At 44.3% G+C, this 15012-nt stretch overlaps 1 protein-coding gene across 29 annotated transcripts in view; it reads right to left on the reverse strand.

Moving 5' to 3' along the window:
* Window positions 1-15012, reverse strand: part of obscnb (obscurin, cytoskeletal calmodulin and titin-interacting RhoGEF b) — a 614792-nt gene that overhangs the window by 389100 nt on the left and 210680 nt on the right. For 27 of the 29 annotated variants that reach the window (XM_078231785.1, XM_078231777.1, XM_078231725.1 and 24 more), the window contains one exon: window positions 9582-9848. The exons of the other annotated variants lie outside the window; for them this stretch is intronic. In XM_078231785.1, the coding sequence (XP_078087911.1) occupies window positions 9582-9848 (267 nt within the window). The remainder of the gene's footprint in view (window positions 1-9581; window positions 9849-15012) is intronic. 29 annotated transcript variants of the gene reach the window in all.

Here is a 15012-nt window from a genome sequence, read left to right on the forward strand (position 1 = left end):
ATAAGATCATCCCTCAGCCTCCTATGTTCCAGGGAAAAAAGTCCCAGTCTATCCAGCCTCTCCTTATAACTCAAACCATCCAGTCCTGGTACCATCCTCGCAAATCTTTTCTGCACTCTTTCTAGTTTAATGATATCCTTTCCATAACAGGGTGACCAGAACTGTACACAGTATTCCAAGTGCAGCCTTATGAATGTCTTGTATAACTTCAACAAGACTTGCCAACTCCTGTACTCAATGTTCAGACCAATGAAACCAAGCACGCCAAATGCCTTATTCACTACCCTGTCCACCTGTGACTCCACTTTCAAGGAGCTATGAACCTGTACTCCCAGATCCCTTTGTTCTATAATGCTTCCCAACGCCCTACCATTAACTGAGTAGGTCCTGCCATGATTTGATCTCCAAAATGCATCATCTTACATTCATCTGCCATTCATCGGCCCACTGGCCCAAGTGATCAAGATCCAATTGCAATCCTAGATAACCTTCTTCACTGTCCATTATGCCACCAACCTTGGTGTCATCTGCAAACTTACTAACCATGCCTCCTAAATTCTCATCCAAATCATAATATAATTAACAAATAACAGTGGACCCAGCATCGATCCCTGAGGCACACTGCTGGTCACAGGCCTCCAGTTTGAAAAACAACCCTCTACAACCACCCTTTGTCTTTTGTCGTCAAGCCAATTTTGTATCCATTTGGTTACCTCACTCTGGATCTCATGAGATGAACTTTATGTGGCACCTTGTCAAAGGACTTGTTAAAGTCCATGTAGACAATGTCGACTGCACTGCCCTCATCTACCTTCTTGGTTACCCCTTCAAAAAACTCAATCAAATTTGTAAGACATGATTTTCCACTCACAAAGCCATGCTGACTGTGCCTAATCAGTCCTTGCCTCTGCAGATGCCTGTAGAGCCTGTCTCTCAGAATATCTTCTAACAACTTACCCACTACAGATGTTAGGCTCACTGATTTGTAGTTCCCAGGCTTTTCCCTGCAGCCCTTCTTAAACAAAGGCACAACATTTGCCACCCTCCAATCTTCAGGCACCTCCCCTGTGGCTGTCAATGATTCAAATATCGCTGCTAGGGGACCCGCAGTTTCCTCCCTAGCCTCCCACAACGTCCTGGGATACATTTCATCAGGTCCTGGGTTTTAGAAGATAGAACATAGAACATTACAGCGCAGTACAGGCCCTTCGGCCCTCGATGTTGCGCCGACCAGTGGTACCAAGCTAAAGCCCCTCTAATCTACACTATTCCAATATCATCCATATGTTTATCCAATAACCACTTGAACGCTCTCAACGTTGACGAGTCCACCACTGCTGCAGGCAGGGCATTCCACGCCCTTACTACTCTCTGAGTAAAGAACCTACCTCTAACATCTGTCCTATATCTCTCACCCCTCAATTTAAAGCTATGTCCCCTAGTGCTAGCCAACACCATCCGAGGAAAAAGGCTCTCACTATCCACCCTATCTAATCCTCTGATCATCTTGTATGCCTCTATTAAGTCACCTCTTAATCTTCTTCTCTCTAACGAAAACAACCTCAAGTCCCTCAGCCTTTCCTCATATGATTTTCCCACCATGCCAGACAACATCCTGGTAAATCCCGTCTGCACCCTTTCCAACACTTCCACATCTTTCCTATAATACGGCGACCAGAACTGTACGCAATACTCCAAATGCGGCCGCACCAGAGTTTATCTACCTTGATGCACTTTAAGACCTCCAGCACTTCCTTTTCTGTAATGTCTGGCCTACATGTTATTCCAGAGCCACAGTAATGTGGTTGGCCCTCAACTGGTGTCCAAGGGCAACGAAGGATGGGCAATAAATGCTGGCAAGCCAATGACGCCCATATCCCATGAGTGAATAAAAAAAATGTCAAAGGACAAAGGCAGTAGATGCATGGGAACATCACCACTTACTGGCTCCTCTCCAAGCCCCTCAGCATCCTGACTTGAAACTATATCACTGTTCCTTCACTGTTGCAGGGTCAAAGTCCTGGCATACCCTCCCTAACAGCACTGTGGCTGTACCTATACCACATGAAATGTAGCTGTTCAAGAAGGTGGCCTCAGTACCACCTTCTCAAGGACAATTAGGGGAGGGCAATAAATACGCTGTCTTAGTCCTGTTAAAGAATAAAAAAAAGCCCTTATGTCCTGATCAAAATTGATCCCAAAAGTCTGGTTATTATCACATTGCTGTGGATCATTACAATGATAAATATTATAATAAGGTTTCCTCATACATACTTGGTCACATAAAATAAAGAAAAAAATAAACAAAACATTGTATTCCATACCAGAGCAACAAATAATGAAATGAGAGAGACATTACTCTCGTAATATTTTAGAAGAATTAAAAAAAACAATTATTTAAAGTTATTGTTGTCATCAAACTGAAGAAAACAAGTGGACAGTATTCCATCACACTCTGACTTGTGCCCTGTAGATGATCAACAGACATTGGAAAGTCAGGAGGTGAGTTACTTGCTGCAGGATTTCTAGCTTTTGACCTGCTCTGGAAGCCAATTTTATATGGCTAGTCCAGTTCAGTTTCTGGTCAATGGTAAACCCCCCAGGGTGTTGATTACAGGAAATTCAGTGATGGTATGGCCATTGAATGTCAAGAGGCGATGGTCAGATCCTCTCTTGTTGGAGATGGTTATTGCCTGGCACTTGTGTGGTGTGAATGTTTTTTGCCACTTGTTGGCCCAAGCCTGGATATTGTCCACGTCAACTGCATTTGAACTTGGACTGCTTCAGTATCTGAGGAGTCGCAAATGGTGCTGAACATTGTGCAGTCTTCAGCGAACATTCCCACTTCAGACCTTATGATGAATGGAAGTTTATTGATGAAGCAGTTGAAGATGGTTGGCCTAGGACATCAACCTGAGGAACTTTTGCAGTGGTGTGCTAGAAATAAGATGATTAACCTTCAAACATCTTCCTTTGTTTTAGGTTTGATTCCAACCAGTGGAGGGTTGTGCCCCGATTCCCATTAACTGCAGTTTTGCAAGGGCTCCTTGATGCCATACTCGTTCAAATGCTGGCTTGATGTTAAGGGCAGTCATTTTCACCTCACCTCTGGAGTTCAGCTCTTTGTCCATGCTCAAATCAAAGCTGTAATGAGGTCAGGAGTTGAATGATCCTGACAGAACCCAAACTGAGCACCCATAAGCAGATTATTGCTGAATAAATGCCGCTTGATAGCACTGTTGATGACCCCTTCCATCACTTTACTGATGATCGAGAGTAGACTGGTGGGGTGGTAATTGGCCATGTTGGATTTGTCCTATTTCTTCTGTGCAGGACATGCAGGGGCAAATTTCCATATTGATGGGTAGATGCCAGTGTTGCAGCTGCACTGGAATAGCTAGACTATGAATGTGCAAGTCTTCAGTACTATTGCCTGAATAGTGTTAGGGCTCATAGCCTTTGCAGTATCCAGTGCCTTCAGCTGTTTCTTGATATCATGTGGACTGAATCAAATTGGCTGAAGACTGACATTGTGATGCTCCAGAGGAAGCTGACGTGGATCATCCTTTTGACATTTCAGGCTGAAAATTGTTGTAAACGCTTCAGCCTTGTCTTTTGCACTGGACTAGGCTCCTCCATCATTTGCGATGGAGATATTTGTGAAGCTTCCTCCTCCTGTGAGTTGTTTAATTGTCCACCACCATTCATGTCCGTATGTGGCAAGACTGCAGAGCTTAGACCAAATCTGTTGGTTATAGAATTACTTAGATCTGTCTATTACTTACTATTAATGCAGCTTGACCGGAATTTTACTGGCATGCCCACCCCGATTCCGGAAGCGGGTGAGGCTCAGAGAGCAGCATTCTCCATTGGCCTCAGGCAGAATCATACAAACCTCGGTAAAATTACGCCTGTAATCTCATGTTGTAGCTTCACTAATTTTAACAACTCATTTTTAGGTATTCCTGGTATGGCAACTGGTATGCCCTCCTGCTGTCTTCATTGGACCAGGGTTGATGTCCTGGCTTAGTGATAGTTGATAGAGTGAGGGATATGCCATGAGGTTACAGATTGTGGGTGAGTGCAATTCTGCTGCTGTTGATGGCCCACAGCACCAAATGGATATCCAGTGTTGAATTGCTGGATCAGTTCAAAGCCTATCCCATTTAGCATGGTGGCAATGTTGTAAAAACAACTGTGACATGATATTCTTTAGGGCTGCAATTAATCACAAGGTAATAATAGATAAAGAATATCAGTCAACCGACTTTAACTCATCCTTCCAAAAATCTTTAATGCTTCATAGTATTATGGAACTATTCCTTTCACCGAATCACTGAATGTTACAATAAAATAGCCCAGTGGCATTATCAGACAAAACTTGATACTGAACCTATAGAGATACTGGGACAGGTGAAGAAAAGATTGGTCAGAGGAAGATTTTAGCGAATAGGTTAAAGGAGGAGAGAGATACACGCACACAAGTTTAGGAAGGAATTCCAAAGCTTAGGGTCGAGGAAGCTGGAGGAACAAAGAAACGAATCTGTGTGTTTCCAAACCGGAAACATGGACAAACAGGGATATCCATTGCTTGCTGAAGTCAAGGTCTGAGGCGTTCAAAGTGAGGCGACCTTAACCTATATAAGGAATCCAGATATGATCTACGGAGGTCCATCAATGATGTCAAAAGACGGTACCGGACCAAGCTAGAGTCCCAGGCTAGCCACAAGGTCAGCAAGACACAACAGGCTACAAGATGAAGGCATGTAAAATCGCCAGCAGTGCATTCTATGCCCATTTTGAGCAAGAGATCAGTGAGAGTGTGGCTCTCACCCTCCACCTCGGAAACCTCAAACGAAACTGTATCCGCAGTCACCATCGCAGAATTCAGAGCAGCCTTCTTGAAAGTCAATGCACGGAAAGCGACTGGCCCAGATGGGGTACCCGGACGAGCACTCAGATCCTGCGTGAACCAGCTGGCGAGGGTGTTCACAGACAGCTTTAACTTCTCTTTACAATAATCTGAGGTCCCTAACTGCTTCAAGATGATGACCATCATCACAGTACCAAAGAAAAGCCAGGCAGCGTGTCTCAATAACTATCGTCCAGTGGCTCTGACATCCATCATTATGAAGACCTTTGAAAGGTTAGTCATGGCACGATTCAATTCCTGCCTCCCGGATTGCCTGGATCCATTACAGTTCGCTTATCGCCGCAACAGGCTCACAGCAGATGCCATCTCCCTGGCCCTACACTCAATCCTGGAACACCTGGATAACAAACACACCTATGTCAGACTTCTACTTATTGACTACAGCTCAGCCTTCAATGCAATTATTCCTACAAAACTCATCTCCAAACTCCATGGCCTGGGGCTCAGCTCCTCCCTCTGTGACTGGATCCTAGACTTTCTAACCCACAGAGTGCAATCAGTAAGGATAGGCAATAACACCTCCTCCACGATCATCCTCAACATCAGTGTTCCACAAGGCTGTGTCCTCAGCTCCTTACTAAACTCCTGATACATCTCTGACTGTGTGGCCAAATTCCCCTCCAACTCGATTTTCAAATTTGCTGATGACATTACCGTAGTGGGTCGGATCTCAAACAATGATAAGACAGAGTACAGGAAAGAGATAGAGAATCTAGTGAACTGGTGCGACAACAATAATCTCTCCCTCAATGTCAACAAAACGAAGGAGATTGTCATCGACTTCAGGAAGAGTAGTGGAGACATGCCCCTGTCTACATCAATGGGGATGAAGTGGAAATGGTCGAGAGCTTCAAGTTTCTGGGTGTCCAGATCACCAACAACCTATCCTTGTCTCTCCACGCCGATGCTATAGTTAAGAAAGCCCACCAAAGCCTTGACTTTCTCAGGAGGCTAAGGAAATTTGGCATGTCCTCTACAACTCTCACCAACTTTTACAGATGCGCCATAGGAAGAATTCTTCCTGTTTGTATCACAGCTTGGTATGACTCCTGCATTGTCCAAGACCGCAAAAAACTACAAAGGGTTGTGAACAAAGCCCAGTCCATCACGGAAACCAGCCTCCCATCCATTGACACTGTCAAACCCGCTGCCTCAAAAAGGCAGCCAGCATAATCAAGGACCCCAGGCACCCCGGACATTCTCTCCTCCACCTTCTTCCATCGGGAAAAAGATACAAAAGCCCGAGGACCTGGACCAACCGACTCAAGAACAACTTCATCCCTGCTGCTGTCAGACTTTTGAATGGACCTACCTCGCATTAAGTTGATCTTTCTCTACACCCTAGCTATGACTGTAACACTACATTCTGCACTGTCTCCTTTCCTTCTTTATGTACAGTACGCTTTGTTTGCATAGCATGCAAAAAACAATATTTTTCACTGTATACTAATAAACATGACAATAATAAATCAATCAAATCAAATCAAAATTCTGATCATGGCTGATCATCAAATTCAATATCCTGATCCCACCTTCCCCTCATATCCCTTGATCCCTTTAGCCCCAAGAGCTAAATCTAATTTCTTCTTGAATTCACACAAATGTTTTGGCCTCAACTACTTTCTGTGGTAGTGAATTCCACAGATTCACCACTCTCTGGGTGAAGAGATTTGTCCTCACCTCAGTCCTGAAAGGTTTACCCTTTATCCTCAAACTATGAGCCCTCCTTCTGGGCTCCCCCAGCATCGGGAACATTCTTTATGAATCTACCCTGTCTAATCCTGTTAGAATTTTATAAGTTTCTATGAGATACCCTCTCACACTTTTAAACTCCAATGAAAATAATCCTAACTGACTTGGCCTCTCCTCTTTTGACAGACCTCGCTCTATAGCAAGGACATCCTTCTTCAGATAAGGACACCAAAACTGCACACAATACTTCAGGTGTGGCCTCACAAAACCCTGTACAATTGCAGTAAAACATCCCTATTCTTATACTCAAATCCTCTCGCTATGAAGGCCAACATACCATTTGCTTTCTTTACTGGCTGCTGTACCTGTAGGCTTACTTTCAGCAAATGATGCCCGAGGACACCAAGGTCTCGTTGTATATCCACCTCTCTCAATTTACACCCATTCAAATAATAATGTCTTCCTATTATTGTTACTGAAGTGCTACCTCACATTTATCCACATTATGCTGCAACTGCCATGTATATGCCCACTCACTCAGCCTGTTCAAATCATGCTGAAGCATTTTTGCATCCTCCTCACAACTCACCCTCTCTCCCAACATTGTATCATCTGGAAATTTGGAGATAATACATTTAGTCCCTCATCCAGATCATTAATATATAATATGAATAGTTGGGGTCCTAGCACAGATCCCTACGGTACTCCACTAGTCACTGCCCGCCAATCAGAAAAATACCATTTATGCCAACTCTTTGCCTCCTATCTGCTAACCAGCTTTCTATCCATCTCAAAACCCTACCCGCGTTCCTTTGCATTTTAATTTTACATAGTAGTCTGCTATGTGAGACTTTGTCGAAAGCCGTCTGAAAGTCTCTTCAGTCAACTCTACTAGTTGCATCCTCAAAGGATTCCAATAGATTCTAATACCTTATCACTTGCTCCTCAAGTGCCATTTGACTCTCCCAATTCTCTGTGCACCTTGGTGTTCCTCTCTAGGTTTACCTCCTGATCCCCACACCACTACCAGGTGTGTTTAAACCCTCTCAAATAGTAAGGAAATTGATCCTGGCTTTGTTTAGGTGCAACCCATTCGGCTTGTCCAGGTTCCAGCTCCCCAAAACTGGTCTCAAGATGCCAGGAATTTAAAGTCCTCCCTCCCCGTACCATCTTTCCAGGCATGCATTCGTCTGCTCTTTGCTCCTATTTCGATACTCACTTGTGGATGGTACTGAGAGTAGTCTGGAGATTGCTCCTTTTGAGGTCCTGCTTGCTAGTTTCCTGCTTAGCTCCCTGAATTCAGACTGCATGATAACATCCCTATTTCTACCTATGTTAGTGGTACTGATGTGGATCACGACTGCTGGCTGTTCCCCCTCCACATTCAGGATGTTCCACAGCCATTCAGTGACATCCTTGAACCTGGCATCAGGGGGCCAACATACCACCCTGGATTCAAGCTTGTGGCCACAGAAACACCTATCTATTCCTGCAATTATTGACCCTCCTATCTCTACTACTCTTCCAGTCTTCTTTGTGCTCCATGTACAACTAAGCCAGCTGTGGTGCCATGGACTTGGCTCATATTAGGCAAAGAGGGAAATGCACTCAGGAAACTCCTGTATCAACTGTCTGGTCTTTATTGATTGTCTGGTAGTCACCCATTCTGTCTAGTTCTGCATACTCTTAAGCTGTTGAGTAACAACATCTATAAATGTACTATCCACAAAGCTCTCCACCTTGCAGAGGCACCACAGTGATACCAGGTATTGCTCAAACTCTGAAATGAGCTATGGCACCTGATGATATTTCCCGTACATATAGTTATCCAGGACAGGAAAGTATCCTGTAGTTCCCACAAGGAACAGGATGTGCACTCCATGGGTTTGAGCCCCCCTGCCTTTCATCTCTTAATTAGCTATTAAAACACACTGGAGAGAGACTGCAAAACGCTACGATTCAGAAAGCTCTGGGCGTCTTTGTACATAAATCACTGAAAGTTAGCATCCAGGTACAGCAAGTAATTAGGAAGGAGTACAGAAGTAAGAAAGTTTTAATAAAACTGTACATGGCATTGGTGAAACAAAGAAGATAGAACAGAGGTCATGGGGAAATTTGAAAAAAAGAATAAGAACTTCAAAATCAATTTTTCTACCAGTCCAAGAATTACTGTAGGCCACTGAGCATAGGAATGACATGTGAACAAGATAGGTAAGCCCAGATGGAAGGAGACAAATCATCCAGTGAATTAGCAATGGCTGGCAGCAATCCACAGTTCCAATGTGAATCTGGGAAGGGCATCTTTATTCCTTTTAACTCTGTAAGTATTACAAATCTTTAACTTACTTTATAGGTGGCAACTTCAAGTAGTCCCTTTTAAAGATTGCTAGTATGAGCCTGAGAAAACTAACCATAGCATGTATGATGTATGCTGTGGTCAGCTGTAGATAATTTGCAAAGGAGCCTTGAATTAAACTTGAATAAGCAACAGGTCTCATGTCAGTTTCAGGCACATGGCATAATTCTACATGGAATATATGCATGCTTGCACATGCCTTGTATGGCCCCGAGTACCAATTTTTGCACCTAAAAAGCGGCCATTACAATTGAACTTTTCTGAAAAAAGACTTCTATACAGTGCCAATCTAAACTTGTATGCAGAGACATAGAAAAATAAAAATGAATTTGTTACTGATGACAATAGATACCAATAAGTAGAATTCAAATAGCACAAAAGAGATACTGATGATTTATGTCATGAATGTGCTTCATTTTGGAAATTGGATTATGGAGGTAATCATGCTTAGCAGGATTTTCAACAAATTACAAATGAATGGAACACCAGTTCATAAACCTGCTTCTTAAATGTAAAGGTATGGAGACAAAAAGTGAAGAGATATATTTGTATAGTCTGAATAAAGTAATACTTTAGTTATAAAAAAGTGTTATTCCATACCATTCACTTTAAGGGAAGCTGAGGTCTGTTGATCTCCTGAATCACAGGTATATTCGCCCGTATCTTCTAGCTTCAGATTGCTGATTAACAGTTCGGCAATAGGACCCTCTTGTTTTACTTTATACTTGTCACTGGGATGAAGCACCACAGTTCCCTTTCTCCACTCAATGGGAGCATCAGGTTTTGTAAGCTCACAGTGTAGAGTGGTGGTACTACCTTCTTCAGCTTCCTTGTCCTGAAGCACTTGTTTGAAAAGTACCGGAAGAGCTGCCAGGGCAAGATTATAGTGCATTTACAATAAAAACAAAACAATGTAAGCTGTTATGCAGTTATTGTACTTCTTTCGTATATATTTGATTTTCAAGATTTAAAGTTTACATCCTCTCAAGTTTAAAACTAGAACTATCCATAATTGAATTGTTTATTTGTTTATTTATTTAATTAGTCAGCTAGTGTGTGTATTTTTTTGGCCTTTACTTTAACAGCAGTTTTTCTAGTTTAAAGTGAAAACTAGAAGTGGGCAGCAAAGGAGTCTGGGAAGGGTTTTTATTTTAACTTTAAAAGTCAGTTACCTGGGTGGTTCCCCCTCAGTAGTAGTTTTTTTTTTCTCTCGGGCCCCTAGCCCTATAAATTGGTGCAGAGGAGATACCCGATCCTCTACACTGGTAGAGGATCCCACCCTTCCATCCTCCTCTAACCTAATTATAAGTGTGGGGAAGTTTTTTTTGTTTTCTTTTTTTCTTCCTGGTAATGGCTTCAGGGATGGCAGTTCAGGCAGTATGCTGCATCTCCTGTGGGATGTATGTGGTGAGGAAATCCAGTAGTGTTTCAGGAGATTTTAGTTGTAAGAAGTGCATTAGATTGCAGCTTCTGGAGGAGCGTGTAAAGGAGCTGGAGGGGGAGGTAGAGGAACTCCGCATAATTCGGGAGGCGGAGGTGGAAGTTGATAGGAGTTATAGAGAAATAGTAACTCCTAGAAATGAGGCTTGGGTCAATGCCAGGAGGAGGGGTAAGAAGCAATCGGGAAGACAATCCCCTGGGGCGGTTCCCCTCCATAATAGGTTTTCGGTGCTGGAGGCTACAGTTGAGGAGGAATCAACTGAGCATAGAGAGCAGATCTCTGGGGGTGAGCCGAGTGAGAAAGCTCAGGTGGTTAGGGGCCGTAAAAGACTGGGCCTTGTGATTGGGGACTCCACAATTAAGGGGACAGATAGGAGGGTCGGAACTAAAGGTAGGGACTCAGGGTTGGTGTGTTGCCTACCAGGGGCTGGGGTCCGGGATGTGTCTGACAGGGTATTCAGGACTCTTAGGGGGGAGGGAGATAAACCACAAGTTATTGTACATGTGGGGACACACGACATAGGGAGGATAGGGGAAGGGGATATTAGGCAGGGATTTATGGAGTTGGGGTGGAAACTAAAGGCCAAGACTGACAGAGTGGTTATCTCTGGACTCTTGCCTGTACCACGGGATAGTTTAGAGAGGAATAGGGAGAGGGAAGGTTTGAATTCATGGCTGAGGGGATGGTGCAGGAGGGAGGGGTTCAGGTACTTAAGCAATTGGGGCTCGTACTGGGGAAGGTGTGACCTCTATGAGAAGGATGGTCTACACCTTAATCAGAAGGGGACCAATATCCTGGGGGGTAAATTTGCTAAGGCCATGCAGGGAGGTTTAAACTGATTCGGGGGGGGGGAGGGATCCTGAGTAGTGGGGCTGAAAGTGAGGGATGCATGGATGGGGACTGCAATGCACGGCATTGCAGAGGTGGGGTGGAGCAGGGTTTGAAATGTGTATACTTCAATGCCAGGAGTATTCGCAATAAAGTGGGTGAACTTGCAGCGTGGATCAGTACCTGGGACTTCGATGTTGTGGCTATTTCAGAGACATGGATAGAGCAGGGGCAGGAATGGATGCTGCAGGTCCCGGGGTTCAAATGTTTTAGTCGAAGTAGGGAAGGAGGTAGAAGAGGGGGAGGGGTAGCATTATTGGTCAGAGATTGTATCACAGTGTCAGAGAGGAGGTTTGATGAGGACTTATCTGTTGAGGTAGTATGGGCGGAGATTAGAAATAGGAGAGGAGAGGTCACCCTGTTGGGAGTCTTTTATAGACCTCCTAAAAGTTCTAGAGAGGTTGAGGAAAGGATTGCGGAGTCAATCCTGCTTAGGAGTGAAAGTAATAGGGCAATTGTTATGGGGGATTTTAACTTGACTAATATTGACTGGAATTGTTATAGCTCTAGCTCGTTAGAGGGGTCAGTTTTTGTTCAAAGCGTGCAGGAAGGTTTTTTGACTCAGTATGTAGACAGGCCAACTAGAGGTGAGGCTATAGTGGATCTGGTGCTGGGAAATGAGCCAGACCAGGTGCTAGACTTGGAAGTTGGTGTGCATTTTGGTGATAGTGACCACAATTCGGTTACGTTCACCTTAGTGATGGAAAGGGATAGGCATGAACCTCGGGCCAGTGGTTTTAGCTGGGGGAAGGGTAATTATGAGGCTATTAGGAGAGAATTAGGAAACATAGGTTGGACTAGGAGATTACAGGGACTGGGAACGTCCGACATGTGGAGTTTTTTCAAGGAGCAGCTACTGCGAGTCTGTGATAGGTATGTCCCTGTCAGGCAAGGAGGAATTGGTAGGGCTAGGGAACCGTGGTGCACCAAAAAAGTTTCTTTGTTGGTTAAAAAGAAAAAGGAGGCTTATGTTCGGATGAGACGTGAGCACTCGGGTAGTGCACTAGAAAGCTTTAGATTGGCTAAGAGGGAGTTGAAGAGCGAGCTTAGAAGGGCTAAAAGGGGACATGAGAAGACTTTGGCGGATAGGGTTAAAGAGAATCCTAAGGCGTTCTATAGGTATGTCAAGAACAGAAGGTTGGTTAGGGCAAGTTTAGGGCCAGTTATAGATGGCAGAGGGAAGTTATGTGTGGAACCGGAGGAGATTGGTGAAGCATTGAACCAATATTTCTCTTCGGTGTTCACGCAAGGGGACATGAATATAGCTGAGGAGGACACTGGGTTGCAAGGGAGTAGAATAGACAGTATTACAGTTGATAAGGAGGATGTGCAGGATATTCTGGAGGGTCTGAAAATAGATAAATCCCCTGGTCCGGATGGGATTTATCCAAGGATTCTCTGGGAGGCAAGAGAAGTGATTGCAGAGCCTCTGGCTCTGATCTTCAGGTCGTCGTTGGCCTCTGGTATAGTACCAGAAGATTGGAGGTTAGCGAATGTTGTCCCATTGTTTAAGAAGGGGAACAGAGACTTCCCCGGGAATTATAGACCGGTGAGTCTCACTTCTGTTGTCGGCAAGATGTTGGAAAAAATTATAAGGGATAGGATTTATAGTTATTTGGAGAGTAATGAATTGATAGGTGATAGTCAGCATGGTTTTGTGGCAGGTAGGTCGTGCCTTACTAACCTTATTGAGTTTTTTGAGAAAGTGACCAAGGAGGTGGATGGGGGCAAGGCAGTGGACGTGGTATATATGGATTTTAGTAAGGCGTTTGATAAGGTTCACCATGGTAGGCTTCTGCAGAAAATGCAGATGTATGGGATTGGGGGTGATCTAGGAAATTGGATCAGGAATTGGCTAGCGGATAGGAAACAGAGGGTGGTGGTTGATAGTAAATATTCATCATGGAGTGCGGTTACAAGTGGTGTACCTCAGGGATCTGTTTTGGGGCCACTGCTGTTTGTAATATTTATTAATGATCTGGATGAGGGTATAGTTGGGTGGATTAGCAAATTTGCTGATGACACCAAAGTCGGTGGTGTGGTAGACAGTGAGGAAGGGTGTCGTAGTTTGCAGGAAGACTTAGACAGGTTGCAAAGTTGGGCCGAGAGGTGGCGGATGGAGTTTAATGCGGAGAAGTGTGAGGTAATTCACTTTGGTAGGAATAACAGATGTGTTGAGTATAGGGCTAACGGGAGGACTTTGAATAGTGTGGAGGAGCAGAGGGATCTAGGTGTATGTGTGCATAGATCCCTGAAAGTTGGGAATCAAGTAGATAAGGTTGTTAAGAAGGCATATGGTGTCTTGGCGTTTATTGGTAGGGGGATTGAATTTAGGAGTCGTAGCGTTATGTTGCAACTGTACACAACTCTGGTGCGGCCGCACTTGGAGTACTGTGTGCAGTTCTGGTCCCCACATTACAGGAAGGATGTGGAGGCTTTGGAGAGGGTGCAGAGGAGGTTTACCAGGATGTTGCCTGGTATGGAGGGGAGATCCTATGAGGAGAGGCTGAGGGATTTGGGATTGTTTTCGCTGGAAAGGCGGCGGCTAAGAGGGGATCTTATTGAAACATATAAGATGATTAGAGGTTTAGATAGGGTGGATAGTGATAGCCTTTTTCCTCTGATGGAGAAATCCAGCACGAGGGGGCATGGCTTTAAATTGAGGGGGGGTAGTTATAGAACCGATGTCAGGGGTAGGTTCTTTACCCAGAGGGTGGTGAGGGATTGGAATGCCCTGCCAGCATCAGTAGTAAATGCGCCTAGTTTGGGGGCGTTTAAGAGATCCGTAGATAGGTTCATGGACGAAAAGAAATTGGTTTAGGTTGGAGGGTCACAGTTTTTTTTTAACTGGTCGGTGCAACATCGTGGGCCGAAGGGCCTGTTCTGCGCTGTAATGTTCTATGTTCTATGTTCTATAATGATAGTTTGACAAGGTACCGCATGGTAGGTTGTTGCATAAAGTTAAATCTCACGGGATCCAGGGTGAGGTATCTATATGGATACAAAATTGGCTTCTTGACAGAAGCCAGAGGGTGGTTGTAGAGAGTTGTTTTTCAAACTGGAGGCCTGTGACCAGCGGTGTGCCTCAGGGATCAGTGCTGGGCCCACTGTTATTTCTCATTTATATTAATGATTTGGATGAGAATTTAGGAGTTTGCAGATGACACCAAGACTGGTGGCATAGTGGACAGTGAAGAAAGTTATCTCCAATTGCAACGGGATCTTGATCAATTGGGCCAGTGGGCTGACGAATGGCAGATGGAGTTTAATTTAGACAAATGCGAGGTGATGCATTTTGGCAGATTGAACCAGGGCAGGACTTACTCAGTTAATGGTAGGGCGTTGGGGAGAGTTACAGAACAAAGAGATCTAGGGGTACATGTTCATAGCTCCTTGAAAGTGGAGGTCACAGGTGGACAGAGTGGTGCAGAAGGCATTCGGCATGCTTGGTTTCATCGGTCAGAACATTGAATACAGGAGTTGGAACGTCTTGTTGAAGTTGTACAAGAAATTGGTAAGGCCACACTTGGAATACTGTGTGCAGTTCTGGTCACCCTATTATAGAAAGGAAACAAGAAAGAGTGCAGAAAAGATTTACTAGGATGCTCCCGGGACTTGATGGATTGAGTTATAAGGAGAGGCTGAATAGACTGGGACTTTTTTCTCTGGAGCGTAGGAGGCTGAGGGGTGACCTTATAGAGG

This window comes from Mustelus asterias, chromosome 2, assembly GCF_964213995.1.
Source record: "Mustelus asterias chromosome 2, sMusAst1.hap1.1, whole genome shotgun sequence".
NCBI lineage: Eukaryota > Metazoa > Chordata > Chondrichthyes > Carcharhiniformes > Triakidae > Mustelus > Mustelus asterias.